Genomic DNA, 22,837 nt, shown 5'->3' with positions numbered 1-22,837 from the left:
CGTAACATCATGGTACTATAGAACCACAAAGGCCCATAAAACAAGACTCCAGACAGCCCAAAATAAACTGGTTAGGCTTCTGCTAGGCCTCAACCCTAGGACACATCTAACCGCTGCTCATTTTTTTAGCCTGGATTGGCTACGAGTAGTTGACAGAGTGCAGCAGCTTGCACTGGGCCTGGTCTTCAAGATACGCTACACCACAAAGACACCCAAGTACCTGTCAACATACTTCCAAAAAGTGAACAACGTCCACACATACAACACCAGAGGAAGCTCCACGAACCACGTTCAACCGCGTTGCACCACCAACAAGGGGTTAAACTCGTTTGCAAACTATGCAGTAAAAATGTGGAACGCCCTTCCTATAATCTTAAAGGAGTGCAAAACACTGCCCACCTTCAAAACCACTCTCAAAAAACATTTACAGGAGGCTGCAATCCGTAACTGGACCCTCTAAATCAAAAATCAGATTAAAAGACCCGAACTACCCACTGTACATACTTTGTGTTTTGTCCCCCGCCCCCACCTGTGGTGTATGTCCCCACCTGTCCTACCCGCTGTACATACCTTATGTTTTGTTGTATTGTTCTTCCCATGATGGATGTATGTTTATCTTGTAGATAGTAATAGTTATTTGTCTGTATTATCTTGTAGATAGTACTAGTTTTTTTTGTCTGTCTTACATGTAACGATGAATTGAGAATCAAGGACCCCAATTGAAATAAGCCAGTGGCTTTCTTGGGTTTTTATCCTTTTAGTTGACCTTGTATGTAATATGTACTTTCATGTACCTACTTCTGCAAATCTTCTAATAAAGTTTTCAATCAATCAATCAAAGCTCACAGTATCACAGTGAGTGAGTCAGTGACCTCAGTCAGGCTCTCTCTCAGCACGCTAAGTTATTGTGGGAACGAGAAACTCGCGCGGAAATTATGAGATGTGTCAAAGTATTTTCGGTTCATTATGAAACTGTGGCGGGAGCCGCGGGACCAATTAGACTGGCAGGCCGCCACAGTCTAGATAATTAATGGGAAACATTGGCTGTGCTTTTGTAGTAACTCGTTACTGCCCAACACTGGCAGGGATTCAACCGGTTAGCTAGGCTAGTTCACATACTACTCTGGTCAAACTGTTAGTTAACATACCAGCTGCCTGGACACATATACTCCCCAGCAACGGAAATCAATGATGAGATGACTTACTGTACTGTACTCATAGGATATGGTCTTACTGTACTCATAGGATATAGTCTTACTGTACTCATAGGATATGGTCAAGAAGCAGGCCAGCCCGGCCTGGCCCTGTAATGGAAAAGCGCCATTACTGTACTCATAGGATATGGTCTTCTCCCACGTCGACCAGTCTGGAGCCACTTCGAGATGTGAATGATGAATTCAAATAATCTGTCGTCTTCTGTGTAGCGAGCATCTGAATCAATAGCTCCAGTCAGCCTGTGTCGTTGGAATCAGAACGTTGTTTGTTGTAGCGGGAATATCAAAATGTTACCCGGATACAGCAATGCTATTATTTTCTGATTGGCTGTTCGGTAGCTATATATTTTTATTTGATTAGCTGGTGCGTGGCCTTCTGAACTCTAGGGGAACCAGAGGGAACTCACTTGATTCTCTACCTGTTCTATTTTAAAAAATAGCGGCGCAACTTCGTGGGCGCCCCAGGTAATTTCTCTGCGTGAGAAATACAAGGTGTGGCGTGTGAGCGGGTTGAAATGCGTGTGTCTCACGCCCAATGCGTGAGACTTGAGAGCCCTGAGTATGGGTGGAATAACATGTAATGATAAGTGATAAAGGTGCTCAGCCCTTTTTGTTCATATTTTATTTTGCTCTTAATCTCAGCGAATGCAATATGTATGCCTTATCAGTAAATAGAACATCCAAACTACCGTGACAGCAAACTACATAAAAACAAAGTGAAAAGAGAGGGTATTTACTTTCATAAACGTGGTGTTTATTTATATACATGAGTATATATTATTAATCTATAATTAAGAAAGGAAATAATGTACAATCCATGACAACCTCTATGTACAAATCAATAAATAATGCCAGGTCATAACAGACAAACAAAGACAATTCCACATTATTTTGTGTTCTTTGACAAGTACGAGTAAAAAAAAACATGGAGGGACAACATCAGATTAAAAAGTTTACTCTCTGTGGAAATGGCAATGACACCTGCAGATCGATACTGCACTGTTTGTCTGTAGAGGTGGAACAAACATTCCAGGGAAAGCGAAGCCCGCTGGTTTCAGATAAATTATGAATAACATGTCCAATCTGTTTTTCAAAAACATTAATAAAAAATAATAAAAATAGCAGGGATCAGGAAATATAATAATGCAAGTGGTAGTCAGCACTTGCGAGGGACAGTTAAGCACAAGATATACAGAACGTTTCCCTCATTACCAAGATAGAGACAACAGAAAGCACAGAAAAAGGCTCAGCAATATGCTCAGGTAGGAGGAAATTAAAAATAACGTATTTCAATCTTGGGCAACATTTTCAAATGTCACACAATCATGTGCACAGAACAACATTTTGTGTTGTGTGTGTGTGTGTGGGGGGGGGGGGGCATATATCCAATCCCTTAATATGATGGCTTCAAATAATTGTTCAGGAGGATGGTCCTGATGGTTTCATTATGGTTACACTGGCCTCAGAATAGGGACAGGGTATCTGAGGGATATAGAGTTCATAAATGACCATCTCCCCAAGACCAAGTGTCAGAGAGATGAATCAAATAGTATGATGGTCTTTTGAGAATGAAAGGCAGAGGATACACCACATAACTAGAAAGCAAGCAACCCAGAGATGTATTTTCACAGTGTTCAGCGTTAAATGGAACCATTCATAGAGATCAGTACAGAGTGGAAATATCCAATCACAGTGTTCAACAGTTAGGGGAAGAGAGCAAGTCACAGTGACGACAAGCACAGCAGGGAGTGTCAAACATGCTATGTCCCAAAAACGAGTGAACTCCCTTGTCTCCCCACCTTCCTGCCTATGGATTCTAGACATCCGGATAGGTGTCTCCATATTGCTTTCATTTATCTCTTTGATCCTGTCAGGCTTACCAAGGAAAGTTCTAGAAAGGCCATTTAAGGGTGTTGGGAACTGCATGCAGCACGAAGGTAAAGGCATGTATGGTCGCAGGGAAATGTGAGTGAAATGACCTGCAACTATTGGCTATCTTTACCATGAAATAACAATCCCAGAGTTTGCTTCATTAATCTCAATCTATCTGTAAACTCATACATTTGTGAGGCGGGAACTGACACCTCCTCTTGCATGCATGTGGCAGGAGATTGGCAGCCATTGGGGGGTTCATCAGGCAACTACAGATGAATGATACATACCATGATCCCAGCACTGTCAGTACTGGCACTGTTTCCCCTACAGGTCCAATGGGACAGAGAAGTAGGGGATGCCGTCATCAAAACCCCTGAATCACTGGTTGTATGATTCAGTGACAATTACTTACATTACAATGCAGTCATAGGAGACTCTTAAAATCATCAGTGTCCTCACCACAACAAACATTTAAAAAGGGAGCTTAGTTATACTGTAGAAATAAGCATGGGTTAACCTCTCTAAAATGTAAATTAACAGCACCATAGGCAGTAGACAGTTGCAAACAGAGAAAGTAAAAACAACCAAATAAAGCAATAGCCTGATTATAATGGTTGTATTAACAAATGTCAAGGTCCATTGCAACATAATGATATTATACTGATAAGTGGATATTATTAAAATACCAAATACATCTCTTTCACACCTCTCTGTGTCTTTTTTGTCTTTTCATTTACACAACCTCTGTAATGTTTGTTAATATAAACACAGATATTTCTAATGGGTGTAAACTTGCTCCATTAACCTCTGTTGTAACTGACACATTTTGTCCCCCCCACTGGTTATGGTCACATTATTTTCAAAGGATTGCAACATCCTTCCTTGTAGTGGTTACAATTCATTAAAACAAAGACACGAGTCTCTTGGCAGATCCTCATTTCACACCTTGTTTTCTCCAACAGAAATGGCCACAGACCTGGACCTGTATTGAATATGCTAGCATCTACAGTAAACTCTTCATGTTCATAAAGGTATAGTTGTAGTCTTCACCCTTCCACCTCTTTCCACCTCTCCACAGTGGGGAAGAGCCACTCATCACCGGGCTGACACTCTGGGGCCAGCAGTGTTCTCTGGGCTGCGTCTGCTCTTAAGTGCTCCTCTCCAGTCTCATCAGAGAGAGTGTATGTGGAATGTGGCCCAATATTCCATATATTCGTAGCTGACGCAATAGATTGAGTCAGGAACGAAGAGTTAGAGACAGCACATTGTTCTCGATTTCATCGTGGACTGAGCCTGGAGGACTTCAGGCTTGTCTGAGTGGGGGTGGGGGGGGGGGGGGGTCCTGTTCACATGACTGTGTTGGTAAGTGCTTCTCCTGCTCTGCTACCATGAGATGCAGAGAGCAGTCTTTCTGCTTTCACTGGCCTCTCTCTACTGTGGCTCCGAAGTCCTCAGACAGATTCATAGGACCTGCAGTTCATCCAGCAGACTTTGACAGAAAGTTCTGTTTTATTTTTGTTAGTAGAACTTCCTCAGAAGATCCCTTTGGCAATTTTCAGCCCCTTCTGTTTCATGCGGGGCAGTGTAGAACTGGCCACACTCTTGGCCCGGCCTGCCTTGGATAAGCCTCGTTTCTTCAGCACGAAGTCGTAATTGGCGGTAGAGTTCATAGCGTAGAAGACGTTGGCGTTGTCAGGAATCCGCAGCTCTGCCGGGTGAGAGGAGAGTGTTATTGGTAAAATACAATTAAAAAATAAAAACTAGTTGGACTGATGATGAGGCAGTAGTAACAACAACGAATTAATACTATATGCAGTAATCATGGAACAAAATATACATGTGTTCGGAGGCATCTGCTGTATGGCTTTGAGCGTGGTATCAAGTCAACTTACCTTTTTCTTCAGAGATTTTTTGCATCAGCTCATAGTCCTCGGTTTTCTCTCGCTCAAGGTTGTGCTTCACCATGGCCTTCCTGATGACTGTTGGGGTCTTGTCCTGACTGGTAACCTACAACATGAGACATCAAGATTTTAAGTTGACGCACAACCATCTCTTCTCCGGCACAAACGTTATTCCTTGTAAATAGGTAGGGTGATTGTATAACATCTCTGTCCTCCTCCCCTTTCCTGCTCCCCCTCTCTCTCACCAGGATGCTCTTGTACATGTTGCCATTGTCCACATCCAGGCTGACGCGGATGATACAGCAGTCATCCACCTGCTGGTTGTAGAGGGGCAGGGAGAGGGTGGAGTAGTTAGACACGGCCGACACAGAGCGCTTGTGGGAGCGGGACGCTGGGAGAGGAGTGGAGGAGGAGACAGAGGAGGAGGAGGCGCTGCTGGAGCCCGAGCCAGAACCCATCCCAGAGGTGTCCAGAGACGACAGGGAGGTGGACTCCCAAAACTGGACAGCAGATAGAGAGAGAGTGAGATAGAGAGGGGGGGGGGGTGGGAAGGAGATTAATTACAACAATTAATTACAACTATTTACAGTCCATAGCGCAAGCTACTGCAGCACTGCATGGTGTGCTCCCTAAACTACAAGCAGAGAGTTTAAGTGTGTGAGTTATGACTATGGAGGTGATAAGGATGAGCAGCTCATGGTTCTGATGTGATAAAAGAGTGCAGCATTAGTGTAAGAATCACAGTGGAATCCTGGCACTGATAGAGAGACAGTGGGAGATAAGGAGGGGGAGGTGGTGCTGATTGAGAAGGGGAAATCCATAAAGAGAGTTAGGGAGAAAGCTGGAAGAGTTGAAAGTACCGTAGAGTTGGGATCAGGAGTCTGGCCCACTCTCCCCAAAGCAGAGACGGAATGTTTTACTGAGGGTGCAGAGTTCTACGAAAAGGAATTAGAGCCACAGTCAGCTGACAGTCAAACAGGTAGATAGAATGCATGTGGCATTTCTCGCCAATTCATATTGTATCATATTGTGGCTAATTGTATCATTTTCTTTCATTCGAAAAGAAATCCAGACTCTCACCGCCTAACAATCCACTGTTGCTCTTTATCGACAACCACACAGATTCTTATCAAAGATGCACTCAAAAAGAGAGAAAACTCGGGACTGAAATGGCAGCAGTGACCCTGTCATTTCAGTCTCCCGGGGGGAGAACAACTCAAGATGGATGAATGAAGCTGAATGAGATGCCTTCATGTTGTCCTCTGGCCATGTGACCCCCGGGCCTCCCCCCCTTCTCACCTTTCTCTCGTGGACGTCCGGTGAGTCGGACAGGAAACTGGCGTTAACGTCTTCCAGATCGGAGCCACTGGAGCCCACAGAGGTGACACTGAGGGCATCCCCCCCGTCACCTCCCCCTCCTTGGTATGGTCTGAAGTGGGACTGGTCAAAGGACTTGGAGTGGGAGCCTGCTGCGCTGCCGGCACTGGCCTCCGTTAACTGACGACTGGAAAAAGGGGAACAAGGAGAACACAGGAAGAGGTGAGAACAGTGGCCCCGGCAACTAATTACTCAACTGCCATTAGTAACCTAGTAACCAGTAACCTAGTAACCACATGGCATTAACATCACTGTTCAGCGGTTTGTGTTATGGCACAAGTGGAATATGGACTGTTCCTTCATACACTTGTGTCATAAAACAAACCTGCTTAACTCCATAGAAACCATGTCCATAACCTAATGATTACGTAACAGCACTCACTCGCTCCAGCGTTTCATGATGCCCCCGTTTTTCTTGGCTCTGAGAGTGTTGCTGGCCGACTCAGACAACGGCTCGATCTCACAGGACAGACCGTAGCTGTGGGCGCAATGCATATGGCACATGAGGATGCGCATGAAAACAGTGTTGTCACACAGGGTGTGTCATACAATCGTCATTCTGGTACTTGCTGAGAAATGGACTGACGTCGGGCGACCTCTCTTCAGATGAAGATAACATAAAAGGGACTTTTTCTTATCAGAGTCCCCCCCTCCTCTCCTTACTGAAGTCTAGGCCTCACCTCTCTGCCTCGCTGAGTCGCTCCACCCCTGAGAACCACTCCCTGAAGAGGCTGTCCTGGGTGAAGCTGTAGTTGTTGGAGGCCAGCTGCAGAAGCTTGATCTGAGCTATTACCTCAAACTCCTGCAGAAAGACAGAGAGAGAGACACAAACACATACCTCTGATTGAGCCACAGCTATCATGTTATACAGAGTAGCAGGACTCAATTAAAAACGTATATGAAGTACAGTTTGGACTAACCTTTCTCCGCTTCTCAAAGTTGATGAGTCCAGCCTGGAAAAAGGGGACGGCAATATTAAAAAAAAAAAAGTTCACTATCTCAAACTATTACACAATTAAAATGGATTCATAGACCACTGGCAGGAATGAACACCATATACACACAGGTGACTGAGACAATTAACAGAGGACACACAAGTATATGTGTGTAACAGAGGAACTAAACAAGCAGAACAGGCTAGAGGATCCAGAGGCAGAGAGGAGGTTCTCACCTCTGTGTAGTCTTTCATAGCAGTGTCCATCATGACCAGGTCGGTCAGGAAGGTGCCCAGGTAAGGAATGGTTCCCTGCATCACCCCCTGAGACAGACCCACCACAACCACGTAAGGAAAGGAGCATTGAGAGAAAGAGAGAGAGAGCACTTATGAGCAATGACAACATTGTCACCACTAGATGGAGCTATAAACAACAACAAGGGTCCTGCTACTGGGCTGCTGACGATATATACAGTACTGTCTGTACCCTCTCTGTCTTCCAACTCACCAGGTCTCTCTGCTGTTGGTGTCTCCTTTGTGCTCGTTTAGGGTTGATCTCCAGGGTGGCAAATTTAGATGTACCCTCCTGTAAAGAGAGAAGAGAGTCTGGCTTGACAAAACGTACAACTATCAGATGGGAAACATACAACAAGGTATGGCCCTGATCAATGACCAGAGTAGACAATGGCTGAAATAGATAAGCAAAGGGTAACGTGTGAATGGCTGGCACTGTTTTCTGAAGTCTAGTGGAGTGTTTAACCCTCTGTGTTAACGTGAATGACGCATTTAGGATATTTATAGCATAGCATAGAGTACAGCACAGTGTTTTATTTGTATAGTATAGTATAGTGGATAGTGTACATAGCCTTTATTTATGTAAACCAGCTCTTTTCCCTTCTTGTTTTTAGTATTTTTTTTCCTAGCACCAGGGGAGCCCCCCCTCCCAAATTTCGTTGTATGGTACCTGTACTATATCAATGACAATAAAGACCATTCATTCATTCATTAAGAGGGATTCTTCACCCCGTGTCACCGGAGCTAACAGTACCACACAGGCCTGGCTGGCCAAGACAGATAGAGCAGCCAGGGAGGTGAGTGGGCCGACGCCTTGGGACATCCCATACAGCAACCACACAGCGTCATCAGGGCAGGACTCTCTTATCTCTACCTGCCAAGTGTCTCTGACGTCAGCAGGGATTCCTTCTGAGGAATCTCCCTCAACTCAAGAGCCAAGAGTTGGGCATTGAAATGTCAGCGGACTGACTCACTCTTCACTTCACGGGCCAATTCACATGCCTGTCTAATAGGTGTTGAATGAGGGAGTCGAGGCTAATACTTGCTTATCGGAATCATAGTTGCTTTGTACCACGTCACCAAAATCAGAGGACGGGCTCATTGTAATGCATGGAATGGAATGAGGAACGGTACCAAACACTCCCCTGGTATAGACACCTCTCTTGAAGCATTAAAAAAAAATCCTCTTATTCACTCTTATTCACCGGTGGATTTCATCAAAGAGAATATTATCTAGCGCCAGACTTGTCAGAAGCACTGGGCTTTATGTTAAAAGACTAAAATATTCATGAATAATGGTATAGCTCGCGGTTACGCATATCAAGTCCTCGATCCCTGCACAGGGGGAACTCATCAATATTAGAGAGGACAGCACAAGGTAGGATTGTATACTGTGTTGTAAAACTCCATGTAGGGCATGATAAATGATAAATGATAATGATAAATGATAAATGAGCGCCATGTTCTAATATGGCAGATGAAAGGATACATGGTGTTGTAAATGTTCTGGTGTTGTTTAGGGTGTTATTTGAGAGTGGTTGTTGTAGAGACCCAGCTGCAGAGGTTGGCAGAGGGCGAGAGCAGTAATGGGTAACCCAGCCGTACTTCCTGTGAGCTATTAATTGTTGAAGCCAATTCTGACAGAACCACATCCTGTTTAAAAAGCTGTACATTTCCTACTGTTATATTGACCATGTAGCCAAAACATCGCAATGCAATTGATTCTGTGATTAAAATCCCACTACGCTACACTAACTAGGTCGTAGTGGGGATTACTCTCCGAATCTATTGCATTGCAATATTTTGGCTTGACTAGCGAGTGTGTCGTTGATTTTCAAGAAATTGACATTTCTTTACATTTTTCGGAATAAAAGTCAGAACATTTGGTTGGTTGCTGACTTGTTCCCGCTTTCACCAGCTGCTGTCACAATTGTCTACACATTGTAAAAAGCCTCAGCAAACACAGGGATATTTATACAGGCCACACACACACACACACACACACACACACACAGACACAGACACACACACACACACACACACACACACACACACACACACACACACACACAGATGGTGCAGTATATAAATGCTGTTCGTACTGTACCAAACTCATAAGACCAAAAAATCGTTCTTAGACCCACCTTGACCAGGAGCTCTCTGCTTAGAGAGTAGTTGTTGTCATCCGAGAAGATCTCCGACAGCTCACGGAAGGTGCGGAAATTCTCTCTGTTTGAAGAATGAGGGCAATAGATGAGAGCCTGACATCTCAATGGAAAAGACAACACTAAACAACCACTGTGGAATACCTTGTTTTTACCAATTTCAACTGAGGTCTTGACTAATCATGCCCTATAATCCAAACCTATAGTCAACTCTCTCCCTGCTTTTAGATTCAGACACTCACCTGGACACCTCATCCCAGGTCCTCTTCAGCCGGTGGAGGGAGTTACACTGCAGGGCAGAGAGAATCGCTCGCAGGGACGAGAAGTTCTTGAGGATCCGACATTCCTGAACACCACAGCAAAAAAACATACCGTTTTACCACCATTCTAAGTGCAGTTTTAATAAGATTCTAACTGCTATGATTTAAGCAGAGGGAGTAGTGGCGCAGTGTCTCACCCTGGCCACCTCTATCCAGCGCTCCACCAGCCTGGCCCGCTGGGTGGGCTTCAGGGAGGGGTTGCTCAGGCAGGTGGTGATGACACAGTTGGTGACACAGTTGAACTGGGCGACCGTGGCCCTGATGGTGGGGGCCAGGTGCTCCTTCCCTTTCTTGTCCCGCTGGGACCAGATGCCCCCCAGGCAGTGGTAGGGGACCACCTTCTTAAACAGATCCTACAGAGGCCAGGAGAGGAGGGATCAGAGAGAGAGAGGGAGAGAGAGAGAGAGAGGGAGAGAGAGGAAGGGAAGGTTGAGTGGAAACCTCTAGAAAAAACCCCAAGATACTCAAATCGAGAGGGAGGAATGCCTCACCGCGTCCATGAGTGTGAACTGCTCTGCAACCATGATTGGGTCGAAGGACAGGAAGTCCAGGGCAGGAAGCTCGTCTTCAAAGCCACTCTCTTCCTGCGTGGCGAAGGGACAGCCGATGTGGTCCACTGCAAAGACAACAGACAGAGATTACCTCAAGCCAATACCCACAGTACATTACATCACTTCAGCACAGCATCTGAACCCGCCATTATTTCAGATGTTATTGAGCCACATACTAGTTAAACTCGAGTTCAACTCTCCTCTCCTGACCTCTCTCACCATCATGGTCGGGCTCACACTGCTGCCTGCGGTGGAGGTGGGCCAGCAGGTTGCGTCCGCGGCGCTCCAGGTCTGAGCCGGGGAAGTGGAGGTGCAGGTAGGAGAGGAGCTGGTGTAAGCAGCCGTACGTTGGGGGGCTCCAGAAGTCCTCTGAGTACTGGTCCAGCCACGCCCCCAGGATAGACGAGATAGTGCTGCAGGAGACAGCCCAGAGGGTAAGGCGGTAAGGAGTGAGTAGAAGTTCAGAGGAAAGAGTCTGAGGTATTTCAATGGAAGAACAGTGAGAGAGGGGTGCAACACTATCATTTTGAAATGAGCTTTAAATTGACTCAGACTGAGACGCTTACTTCCTGAGCTCTGTGCAGTCGTCCTGTGACCGTCTGTGTACGTCTGCTCCAGGAGGGGTTTGGAGCTTGGCATACCTAAGACGTGAAGGAGAAGAGTCTTAGCATTGCCCAAGATGGAGACTGACTTGTGCACTGTGGATGCGGATGTGTGTGCGTGTGTGTGTGTGTGTGTGTGCTAGTTCCTGAGTACTAATGCATGTGTGTGTGTCTGTATGTGTGTGCGTGTGTGTGCGCGGTGTATGTGTGTGTGTGTGTGTGTGTGTGCGAGCGCGCGCGTGTATTTGTGTGTGTGTCTGGTTTTGACTTCATGCGCGTCTCTGTACTGTACCTGTTGAGTAGGAGGTCCAGCACCTGCTTGGTGGTGGCAAAGGAGCGGTACGTGCAGAGGAAGATGGTGACGTAGGTGGAGTCCTTGCCTCGGAACGCAGACACCATGTACTCCACCAGCCTCTCCAACGTCCCAGCCTTGATGGTGCGCACTTTACACGTCTCATACAGGTTGAGTGCAGATTCGGTCTCCACCCCCAGCCATCGCTGCCCCTTACTGGCCGACTGATGCAGCTGCACCTTCCTCAGGGTGATGGTGAACACAGCTCCCTCCTCCACCTCTTCCCCGATCTCCTGTGTCGAGCTCTACAGAAGAGGACAGAGGAACATGAAAATAGGAAGAAGAGTTTTCATTGGCCTGTATGTTACTCTCTCTCTCTGTCTGTCTCTCTCTCTGTCTCTCTCTCTCTCTCTCTCTCTCTCTCTCTCTCTCTCTCTGTCTCTCTCTCTCACACACACACACACACACACACACACACACACACACACACACTCATTCACACACAAAAACACACTTCATGTGTGCACGTGTGTGGCTACTATGAGTAAACAACAATGCTGTTGTTGTCACCAAACAGAGGTTGCTAGATACAAAGCACAATCACTCTGTACCAAACAGTTCCCTGTTTGTTTTTTTCCATCCAACAGAGAAAACACAGAGAGATGTAGACAAAAGACAATATTGTTTTTATACATTGTCAGAGGACAGGACGTAAGCCCTGTACGCAGCGGAATAGACTTTAAAGTGAATATACCACGCACTTGACCCAGATAGCCAAGCTATGTTCAAGTGTACTTATAGCGGCATCCCTGGCGGGGGAGTGATACGGTATGTAATCGGGGATGATGACACAGACATCAGTCATGCATGCTCCTACAGTACAGTACTTATGCATCTGTAGTGTATCAGTCATCAGGGCCTATCTTAGCAGCTTGATACGCCACCTCCCTAAAACAGCCCACTTAGTCATACCCTATTCTCTAACCTTATATCACATAGCTGTTTTGTATTGACTGAGGTTTCCATGGCACCCCGAGAGGAGACAACAATATGTCAAGATGTTGTTGATGTTTTTTTTGTTTTTGAGTTTTTTTAGTCCTGTCCTTTGTTACATTTCGGTCTGGCTGTGTTTGAAACCGGGGCTGAACACAGAGGCCTTGGACTTGACAGTCAGAGTAGGCCTTATCAGCTTAGCCATACAGACGCTGCTGCTATCACTCTGAACGAGGAAGAATGCTGCCCTCTCTTCTTTCTCTCTCTCTCTCTCTCTCAGCTGATGAAACAAGGTCTCACTATGTAAAGTCTTGGTTGAACTAGTTAAGTGGGAAAAAGAGTGAGACGGCACACATTAAATCACGTCCCGGTGCAAATGCAGATGGTGGTTTGAAGAGAGCAGGTTTAAGGAAAAGTCTAGTGGTGGTGTTATGTGTATATATAGTGTCTGACCGGGGGCAGCCTGTGGTTTGGCAACGCTACACAGGAGCTATTCACAACTTCACAGTGGAAATGTCAGGCAAATCTCCGAGAGCCTGGTCCCCAGAGTCTCCATGTTACCATGGAAATCAGAGGGAACTCCCGAAAGAGCCACAGGAACAGGGCTGAGCAAGGTCAGGAAACGGACAAGCAAACGGCTTCCCCCACATTTTACCTTGACCAGTCATATCCCTTCTTGGCCTGACACACTGCTTAGTCATCGTAATTAAGCTAAGTCTCCTTAACTGGATGTACACGTACTGTCAGTAGTACTGGATCAGCCATCAGTAAATGGCTGAATCACTGAAACTAATACTATGTTAGTACTTTAATCAAGAGAAGTAGAGTCAATATATATCAATATCAATAGTGAACTAGGCTACCTTATTTACCAGAAACGTCAGCTGTCACGAGAGTAGTGACGTCAGCAGTGACGACGACATAGTAAAACACAACAATGGGGAAACTCCCAACGATGACGAAACGAGGGAAAGGAAAGTCATGTGAGGAATAGCAAAAGTGAGGAAGTCATGTGAGGAAGAGCAAAAGTTTATCAGAACAGGAGATCTACGGACTGGAAAGAGGAATGAAAAAAAGTCCCCTGTACTGGCAAGCCTGGGGATTTTCTTTAACCACAACAACAAGAACAACAGCAACATTTGAATGTCAATTGTCAACAATGACCGTGCACACTATAAATCCGTACTGTACATTCCATCCATGAAAAGAATCTATCTGGAACACATGTGAAATCCAGGGTCAGAACGCTTATCCAGAGAGAGAGAGAGAGAGAGAGAGAGGGAGAGGGAGAGGGGTTGTGTCAACACACATACAGGCCTCTAGCCACAATGATCACACAAACAAAACGTTCAATGATCTTTGGACTCTGAGTGTAAACAGAGACTTCCATCCTCCTGTCATTTATGGACAACATCAGTTCTATAGGATGCCCGGATGCACTCACATACAGTACACAATGTCACACACACAGTGCCATAACAGGTAAGACTGATGTAAATCCACATATTAGCATAGATTCAACCCTTTGTTGTTGTTTCTTTTTTTTTTACAGAAATGTCCAATCCTGGCCCCAGGGGACAAACAGTGTTTTAGAACTATGCTAATGGTGTTTTCCATTGAGACCAATAGGGAAAATCCCTGCTGGTTTGACAAGCCTCTCCTCCAGCTGTTGAAGAACTGACACACAGGAAACCCCGAGCAGAAAGAGACCTGCACCAAAGTAGTAAACAAATACCTAACAATAGTCCAGTCCGTTAGGGACCCTCTAGCACAGGCCATCAGCTTCCTCTCCCATACAATGAGTGTTGAAAGCCAATCAGACAGGCAAGAGACTAAATGCAGTAGCCTGTACACATAGTAGACGAGTGCTTTACTTTGACATGGTTACTTTTCCCACTAACATCAATGCAAATCTCAAGTCAGGATTCTGGCCATCATTACCAGCGATTAAGGTCTGCATTGTGTGTGTTCTGGACTGACTCATTCTCTTTTACCGTGCCAACGCTCTCTTCTAAGTACCATGCTGTAGCTGGGGTGCCCGTGGCCACCACCACAGAGATCTTTATTCATGCTCAGACAGTTGTTAGTTGAATGTGAATTTAGACCAGGAGCACTAAATCCACTCTGTAGGAGGTAGATCATAGTGTACTCTCCTAAAATTAGGACTGTTTGTGAGACTGGCAAGGGCACTCATGTTTGAAAGAAAGTGTGACAACCATTCATTTGGAAACCTTGGAAGAAAGTCATTTTCCAGACTTAAGGCCTAAACATTCCAACAGCTGTCTGTTTCTCTCATTCAACCTCTCTGAACCTCAGTGCCCCTCTCCCTTTCCAACCCTCCCTCCCCCTCTCTCTCCCTCTCTCTCCCTCTCCCTCTCTCTCCCTCTCTCTCCCTCTCTCCCCCTCTCTCTCTCTCTCTCTCTCCCTCTCTCTCCCTCTCTCTCCCTCTCCACCTCTCTCTACTCCTCTCTGTCTCCATTCGTATGAGCTGCAACAACAAAAGCTCCTGTGTCTGCCTCTGCAAATCCGGCTCCAGTTTCTCATTATAGGACTCGGTCAAGCTTCCCCCTGGAGTCTTAAGGATACGATAACCCAAACAAAGGTCTCCTTAACAAGAGCAAAACATTTGCAAACCATTTGAACAAACATAAAAACAAAGACAGAGTGTTACACACTAGTGTTACACACTGATTTGATCTTTTGGCATATTGCTCATCATAACCACACCTTTTGAAACGACTACTCTTTCATCTCAGCGCTAGTGTTTTCATCTCAGCCCTAGTGTTTCTAGTGTTTTCAGTGTTGCAACAAATGATCAGTCATAAACCATAATCCATCTGTTACCAAACAATGACATAAACTTCTAACACCGATTTCCTATTTGGACTAATACCAAAGCCTGTGATCAACTATTTTAATTCCACCTTCTCTGTGCTGATCAGATTTGTTTTGTATAATGAGAGTTTGCGCCAGCACCACCGGAGTTGGTTATCATTCCAGTATAATAACCAGATGACCGTACGGCTTATGGACCACGGCCCAAGGAGATACATGACATCATCCACAAAACTGTCAACTACTCTTTCAGATGATAGAAAACAGATTGAAAGAGGTATAATAGCCTATGACATGACTGTGACTGCTGGGATCAACAGTGTTATTTCATCTACAAAAAAATATATTTTTAATGAACGTTCAAGATCCTCTCAGCTCAGGAAAATATAACAGCTGGGGTTATATAAGGTAACTATTGTCTGGAGTGCCCCCACTTACTTATTATATGGCTATAGGTGTATTAACACACAACTGAACCATTGAATCAGGTATAAAAAAATACTTTACATTCTCCAACCATCTCAGCTGCAGGAAAAGAAAGGCTGTGATTGTAGAACAAGCTCTTAGACCAATGAAAGAGGTGGATTACGCATTAGGTAATTGTGTTACTGGAGAGGATTAGATTAGGAGGAGAGAGGGAGTTATAGGAGTTGAGACTCTGAACTGCCTTTCTCTAAGCTTGTGACAGACATGAAGTAAATGTACTGTCCTCCCGTTTTACAAGCTTGGTGTGTTGACGTCCAAGCATCAACCAAAACCACAGAACATTCTTTATGTTCCGAGGTGGACAGCATTACTGTAAACACACACAGACACACACACACACACACACACACACACACACACACACACACACACACACACACACAAACACACACACAGGCCTAGAATTATAGATATTTTGACTGCCAGTTTCTTGATCTAATGCAACAACCAACCAAATGCAGAAGTCAGGGCAACATTCAAACACACAGTATCATTTACTCCTGTCCTCATATGATCTCCTCTATTTAAAGAATGCCTTATTATGTAAAATGGACAAATCTGATTACTCATCCCCATATTGCTTTATTTGCTGTTACCTTTCAGGGAGGAGATCATATATTATCTAGTAAGGCTACTACTGCAGTGTAGTGTCCTGGTTTATTTAGTGTGGTATTATACTTTAAATATTTTCCTTATTATTACAGCAAGGACGTGCGGAGTGAGGATGCATCCCAAGGCCATTTAGAAAAACTGAAATTCAATGTGCCGTAGAATAGAAAGAGGGTGCGACACTTATGGTGACAACAACATAAAACAACTAGTTCATCACTATCATTTCAGAGAATCTATTCGTTTTATAAATAACATTGACACACCCCGAAATGTCCTTCAGTAACAGTGACAAGCAGAGCATCATCACGTAGTCAGAGCTCAAAATGTACAGAATAGACTGACTACCTGTTTTCTGTTCAAACATCTTACCTCGAATAGTGGCAGGTCTGGGTCCAGATGTGTAAAACTGTGAAGGACCACCGGACCTGCGTCCTCGGCGACCTCCAGCTTCACCCCATCCCAGATACTGCGCACCCTCCATGTTCCAGCATCGAACATCTCATCGGACTGCATCACCATCAAATGAACCATTGGTACTACGGGCTACGATTAACAGCCTATCTTTGTCGTACATCCATATTTACATACATCAAAGGACAAAATCCCTCTTACTATGACCTAAACACAGCAAATAGATGCTGACACTGTCTGATCTACTGTACAATAAGCGATAGTCGGACCAACTGTAATAAGCTATGTAAGAGCCATCGCTCTGCTGTACAGCCCACTTGGAAACGCATGAGTCAGACGCAGAAAGTTCCTCTTGGCTCCTCCTCGCTTCAACGAAAAATGAATGCCGGGTGCCTGACCTTCCCACCCCGGGGAATGACTGTTGTTATTATGTCCCTGTGGTGACACTGCCTGAAACACGTCTTGTCACCAGAGGTTCTGGGTGTCACCAAGATTGACATCTTATGTTACGATGCGTCACATACTATGCGTGAATAGAGCATCATTACCCCAGTGGGAACAAGAAAAAGAAAAGGGTTTGCCTGACGCATCCCAAGAATAACGGAATGTTTGCCCCAGTGAAAATCGAAATGAAAAACGAAATCGAAAGAATCGACCAATTCGTACATAAACCTGATGGAATAGATCCGAATAAATATTATACATAGTGTCTTAATGGCTGCCAATTCATAGAACAAGATGGACAGGCAGGCAGCAACATTAGTGAATCATAGTTGAAGGCCAGGACATTTGTTAGAAATTGTCTAACCCCATTCATGGAATGAACCAAACTCATCCATGGGTTATTATTACAGTTAAGCTCCCTTAGCACTACCTGGCGTTAAAGCCACAACATTAGGCCTATAAATAGCGACCCAAGACATTCGAAGCAATCAGCTACACATGAACGGTTTGCAGGTCTAATGGTATAATGTCTAATGGAATATACCACTGTGCCTCTTATATTTCTGAGGATATAGAAGGTGTGTCGGTATTCATTTCTACTCCCGCTTGAGCATGCAAGTCATCTATTTTGATGATATTTTTCTTGTGTGACACTCCCCCCTACTGGTCAATATGGGAACACACTTCATACCACTAACCACTGCAAGAGATCCTAATACTATTATACAATGTGACACTATTGTAAGCAATTTCAAAACAGGTGCGACTATGTATTGGTTCATTCACAGCTGTGCTTGGGAAGAGGGCTTGTTTCCACCAAAATATTCCTGACCTAACATTTTCTCCCCTTTCCCTACCGTTAGAGATTAACAGTGCTTCTATGCTTCATGGACATAAATCTGCCTGAACAGCTGTTTTAGAGAGAGAGAGAGAGAGAGAGAGAGAGAGAGAGAGAGAGAGAGAGAGAGAGAGAGAGAGAGAGAGAGAGAGAGAGAGAGAGAGAGAGAGAGAGAGAGAGAGAGAGAGAGAGAGAGAGGAGAGATCATATTTGCTGTTCTCAGCCTACAGGTGCAACTGGTTGGTACTTGGTTGCAGTATAATTTCATAGCAAACTACAACCTTTTGCCCTGCAATTTAACTATAGTAGCTCTTCCATTTGACAACCTCTGGACTGCTGGGATCAATAAACAACTGGCTGTTGTTCTGCTATGGCAGTGGCAGATACGCATATTTACGCTCTGGAGAGGGTGACTTCACCGTGGCACACTCACACAGACAGTAAACATAAAAACATGCACAAGTTAACACCATGGCCATTCACATAATACAGGAAGCACATTCTCTGTTGAGTTAACTTTCCTAACCAACCAACTGACACGATCCTGTGGTTGCTATGGTGAAAAATTGCCAGGCAGAATTAGATTACATTCAACCTTTTTGTCATTGCACAGAGTACAACAAAATGTATTTTTTGCTCTAGGCACAGGGTCAGCCATAGTCAGCGCCCCTGGAGCAATTAGGGGTTAAGTGCCTTGCTCAACAGCACAGGTAGGCACCATACATATGATGCCATTGCCAGCAACCCTCCAGCTCACATGCAGCTCCCTCCTGAGGCGGGGATCGAACCAGCGACCTTCCGAATACTAGCCAGCCTCTCTAACCTCTAGTCTAGGCTAACTGACACCCCAGAATGTAAAAAATTACCAAGTATAAATGAGTCCAAGCACTTCACTTGAACATTCAATCTGAAAAACATTCCTTATCACCAGAGACTTTGCATCATATCTGTCAGCTGGAATACATAGAATACATTTACCCTAAGCCCTGACCTGGGAGCATGGTGGGTGAGTGGTGGTCAGACTATAGAGTTATCAGTCCCAGTTCAATCAGTGTTAGTCCTTGACAGCTCTTCTTCTGACAACAGACACTGACAGTCAATTCTCTCCACGAACCAAAAGGACTTGATGGGCATTGAGTACTTTCTTGGTATAATGTTGTTCTTAACCATGAATTCTATGCAGGAATGTACCGTAGTTAAAGAAAATGATCCCCATTGTTGTACATAAAACAAAGAAAACTCAGATGTGATGTGTACTAGTTCCTTCACAACAAAAACATCCCTACAATAGGAAAAATATATTACAAAGAGAGGAAGAGCAAATCAGACTTGGTACATTAGATACAATTTTCTTTCAAATATACTTGAGCCTCACATAAACACGTTTATTTGAACTTATATCAAAGGAACTATAGATCAAATAAAAAGCTCCCAAAATATTAAAGATACGTCGATCAAATAAATCCCCTTTATCCCAGATGAAGGTTGCATTAGGGAAACACAAGGAGCCTGAAGCCTACCTGTCTGTTTCCCTCTGTGTGTCTCACATTAAGAAACACTGCCTGGCATATAGACTCAGTTCTCTTCAATCCGCAGGTCCACTGAGCCCAAAACATCACGGCTTCCCTCAGAACCGGGAGAGAACACTGGATCAGACCAGACTAGGACCAGGAACCACAAGTAAGGTTTAGAGCTCAATATACCCCCGCTGGCCTCCCCAGCCACAGATTGGGTGATCACTTCAGGTCCACTGTTGGGGCTATTTACTTAAACAGCTGTGTCAATACGCAAGGAACAGAACAATAAAACATTAACTTCTTCTCAAAAATAGGGTTTCCAATAAGTCATGTCCATGTCTTTCAAGAGTGAAGAAATTGTTTCTATGCTTGAGGAACTCAACAAAGTGCGGTCTATGGATTATCTTTGTCAAACAGAAAATGAAAATGAATTGTATGTTGCGCTGAAAATCCACTGGGTTTTCCCTTTCAATTAAAACAAACTGGTTCCAAAATATCATGACACGCTTGAATGAGACCAACTAACCCTATGACAAGTGCTGTCATGTTATCTTAAGTAGTATTGCAAAATTGTCCCGCATAACCGGCCAAACCAAAATGAGTGCTGACACAAACAGTTTCCCACCCTGAAACACTAGAGTTTCTTATGAAAGATCCTGTTTTGTGGTCATATAAGAGTCTTGTTTACTTGGCTTTATATGAACTTGAAGCCCAGCTGAACAGAACAGTGTACTAATGTAGGGAACCCTTAAAGGAATCCCCTACACATAGCTGGAGAAACCACTCTTATAAAAAAAACTATTCACACACAGTGAAATAACTCCTGGGTGCTTAAAACCCTCCTGACTGCCTGACAAGTAGAGGCTGCTCTTAGGATTTATTGTTTTCCATTATTTCAAGGAGCTGCAGACCCATTCTGAGGCACTCCTAGCTCGGTGGTCTTGGCATTTAAAAACCCTTTCTCAACACCAACTGCAGCCAACTGGGAAAGCAATCACTTTAGGGCAGCTTAGCAATGACTTGCGGAGACAGCCTATCAAACATCCCAGAAAAGAAGGGTCTCTCAGACACAGCATGGATTAAAGATTTTTTTTGTTTTTAAATGCCTCTAGTGCAATTGGATTATGTTTGGCAATTACTTTCTTCCACAGGTAATTAGTAATGATTATAGTGGCTTGGCTGACCATGGAGAGCTAGAGCAACCAAAACAACTGTCCTCTACCACTTAGTGCAGATGTAGAGAGAGTGTGTAGGCTGGGGCAAAACAACAACTGTCAAAGACAGCGATGCACCTGTCACAGTGGGAGCAAGAGAGCAGTCTAAGATAGGGTGTAAAACAACACCAGTACCAACGTGTCCATAGCATTTAATTTAACACATGTATTACAGTGTAACAAACAAAGAACACACACACACACACACACACACACACATCTAAAGTACATTCAACAGTGAACATGACCAAACATGTATGAACAGAAATATACACGCCAACACTCCACAGGGGAATGGTTGCCTAACTAGTCTGGGTGTGCGCCAGATTGACACAGAACAGCTGAAGCGTCACTCTAGTCTGGTGGGAGCATAGCATACAAACACGTCCACCTTGGCTCCTCCTTAATCACATAACAACTCTCTTCTCTCACACCCATAAACACTCATACGTGCGCGCGCGCGCACACACGCGCACACACACACACACACACACACACACACACACACACAAATATCAATCTTTGTGCGCTAGCTTACCAGGTCATCCAATATGGTGACAGGGAAATCAAACATGCACATCTTCACTGGCTGAGCCAGAGCTTTGTGCAGGCTGAAGAAGGACTTGGTCTCCATGCTGCCAATCACAGACACAGAGCCCAGAGGACTGACACTCCCTCTGCAACAGATCGCTTCTCCTCTGGCATCAAACTAACACACAAGCACACACACACAAACAGGAACTCTGGGGTTGGTAATATCACTGCTTGCACTGCCTCTGTTGCCTGCCTCTACTCCCTGCTACTGAAGACTGGGAGGAATCTGTCTCTGAGAGGGAAAGAGAAACCCCCTCCCCTCCGCTTACTCATTTGCTTCTTATAGTCTCTCTCTCTCTCTCTCTCTCTCTCTCTCCCTTCCTCCCTTCCTCCCTCCCCTCTCACTCTTTTCAGCACCAGAGTGTCTCTCACAAGGGAATGTCTGTGCTCTCGGCAGCTGCCCTCTCCTCTTCTCTTCCATTGCTCCTGCCGTTGCAGGTATTTACCTCTCAGATACAGCTGCATGTCACACATGCCTGTCTGCTTCTCCCTCCTCAGTCGCATGACATGTTCACACATCCATTGACACTGACCCCAACTTGCAGCACAAGGCTGAGGAAAAACAGTCCAAACTGATATGAGTTGCAGCAGGTGTGTTGATTTCCCCCTGGCTCTCTCTCCTATCTGTCACTGCGCTGCAGTATAACCCAATGTGACCAGGGAAGACAAACTGCATTTCTGCTGTGTAACCAGAAGAGCTGGATTAACACATTCAGGTAAAAGCAAGATACATTGCTCTGGGGCTAATACATGTGTATGTGCTCTTATGTGTGTCCTTAAAGAGATCTCTTCAGATTCAGATTCAGATAACGTTTATTGCCATTATGCTTGACACATGTAGGAATTTGCTTTGGCATTTACAGAAGGTGCATTTATGCTTTTTTCACATATACATGAACAAAACAAGTACAAATACAAATGCAAAAACAGGACAACACAGGACAGACAGTGCATGAATAGTGCTGTATATAAAGTGCAGTGCAGAGTTATTCAAGGTCCAGTGCATGTGCCTTGCATGTCCAGTGCAAGGCTCTTATGCATGGTATCTTAAGAAATGCTATTAAGATCTCTTAAGCTTGGTATTTTAAGAGATTAAATATGTCTATGCTCAACACATTTTCCTGCACAAAGTACTCAATGCCCATCTAGCCTCTCTACTCTTTCCCTGGGGCTTCGATCAGACAGCATTGCTAAAATGAACTACAGCCATAATATTCAGGTCACAAAGTACTTTCTTACATGATGGGGATAAAGTTTACACAGCAGAACTACTTTTCATTTACTATTCTGAAATATACACGGCAGGCATCCTGTTTCATCATGACAGGGAGACAAACAACTGCTGATTCATGATTGTGAAATTGTCCG

General features: G+C 44.6%; 1 protein-coding gene across 4 annotated transcripts; it reads right to left on the bottom strand.

The window, feature by feature from the left end:
* Nucleotides 1-1,969: 1,969 nt before the first annotated feature.
* On the bottom strand, nucleotides 1,970-21,539 carry LOC308159075 (ral guanine nucleotide dissociation stimulator-like). 4 transcript variants are annotated; one of them, XM_080532832.1, is made up of 18 exons: nucleotides 21,414-21,539; nucleotides 11,526-11,830; nucleotides 11,198-11,272; nucleotides 10,842-11,044; nucleotides 10,572-10,696; nucleotides 10,218-10,433; nucleotides 10,003-10,106; nucleotides 9,740-9,824; nucleotides 7,810-7,887; nucleotides 7,539-7,625; nucleotides 7,288-7,320; nucleotides 7,048-7,169; nucleotides 6,750-6,845; nucleotides 6,290-6,494; nucleotides 5,851-5,925; nucleotides 5,236-5,490; nucleotides 4,982-5,096; nucleotides 1,970-4,797 (listed from the first exon to the last, which is right to left on the bottom strand). In XM_080532832.1, exons 1-18 carry the CDS (start codon nucleotides 21,507-21,509, stop codon nucleotides 4,622-4,624), a joined length of 2,451 nt encoding a protein of 816 aa, XP_080388958.1. In that variant the 5' UTR covers nucleotides 21,510-21,539; the 3' UTR covers nucleotides 1,970-4,621. The 4 variants fall into 4 exon arrangements, with proteins under 4 accessions (XP_080388958.1, XP_080388960.1, XP_080388957.1 ...); XM_080532834.1 differs by having other exon boundaries at nucleotides 10,851-11,044; XM_080532831.1 differs by lacking the exon at nucleotides 21,414-21,539 and adding an exon at nucleotides 19,665-19,771.
* Between the last annotated feature and the right edge of the window lie 1,298 nt (nucleotides 21,540-22,837).

This window comes from Nansenia antarctica (genome assembly GCF_963989245.1).
Source record: "Nansenia antarctica genome assembly, chromosome: 5".
Lineage (NCBI taxonomy): Eukaryota > Metazoa > Chordata > Actinopteri > Argentiniformes > Microstomatidae > Nansenia > Nansenia antarctica.
Note: the sequence above shows the minus strand (reverse complement) of the source record. Positions and strands in the feature narration are given on the sequence as shown.

Bases quoted from the DNA above. Each gene is read 5' to 3' on its own strand.
- LOC308159075 (XM_080532832.1), bottom strand. From the start codon at position 21,509: ATGGAGACCAAGTCCTTCTTCAGCCTGCACAAAGCTCTGGCTCAGCCA. The intron at 9,825-10,002 runs GTGAGTGTCTGA...TTCTTCAAACAG, and splicing joins ACCTGGGATGAGGTGTCCAG to AGAGAATTTCCGCACCTTCC. The intron at 7,170-7,287 runs GTTAGTCCAAAC...GTCTTTCTGCAG, and splicing joins ACTTTGAGAAGCGGAGAAAG to GAGTTTGAGGTAATAGCTCA.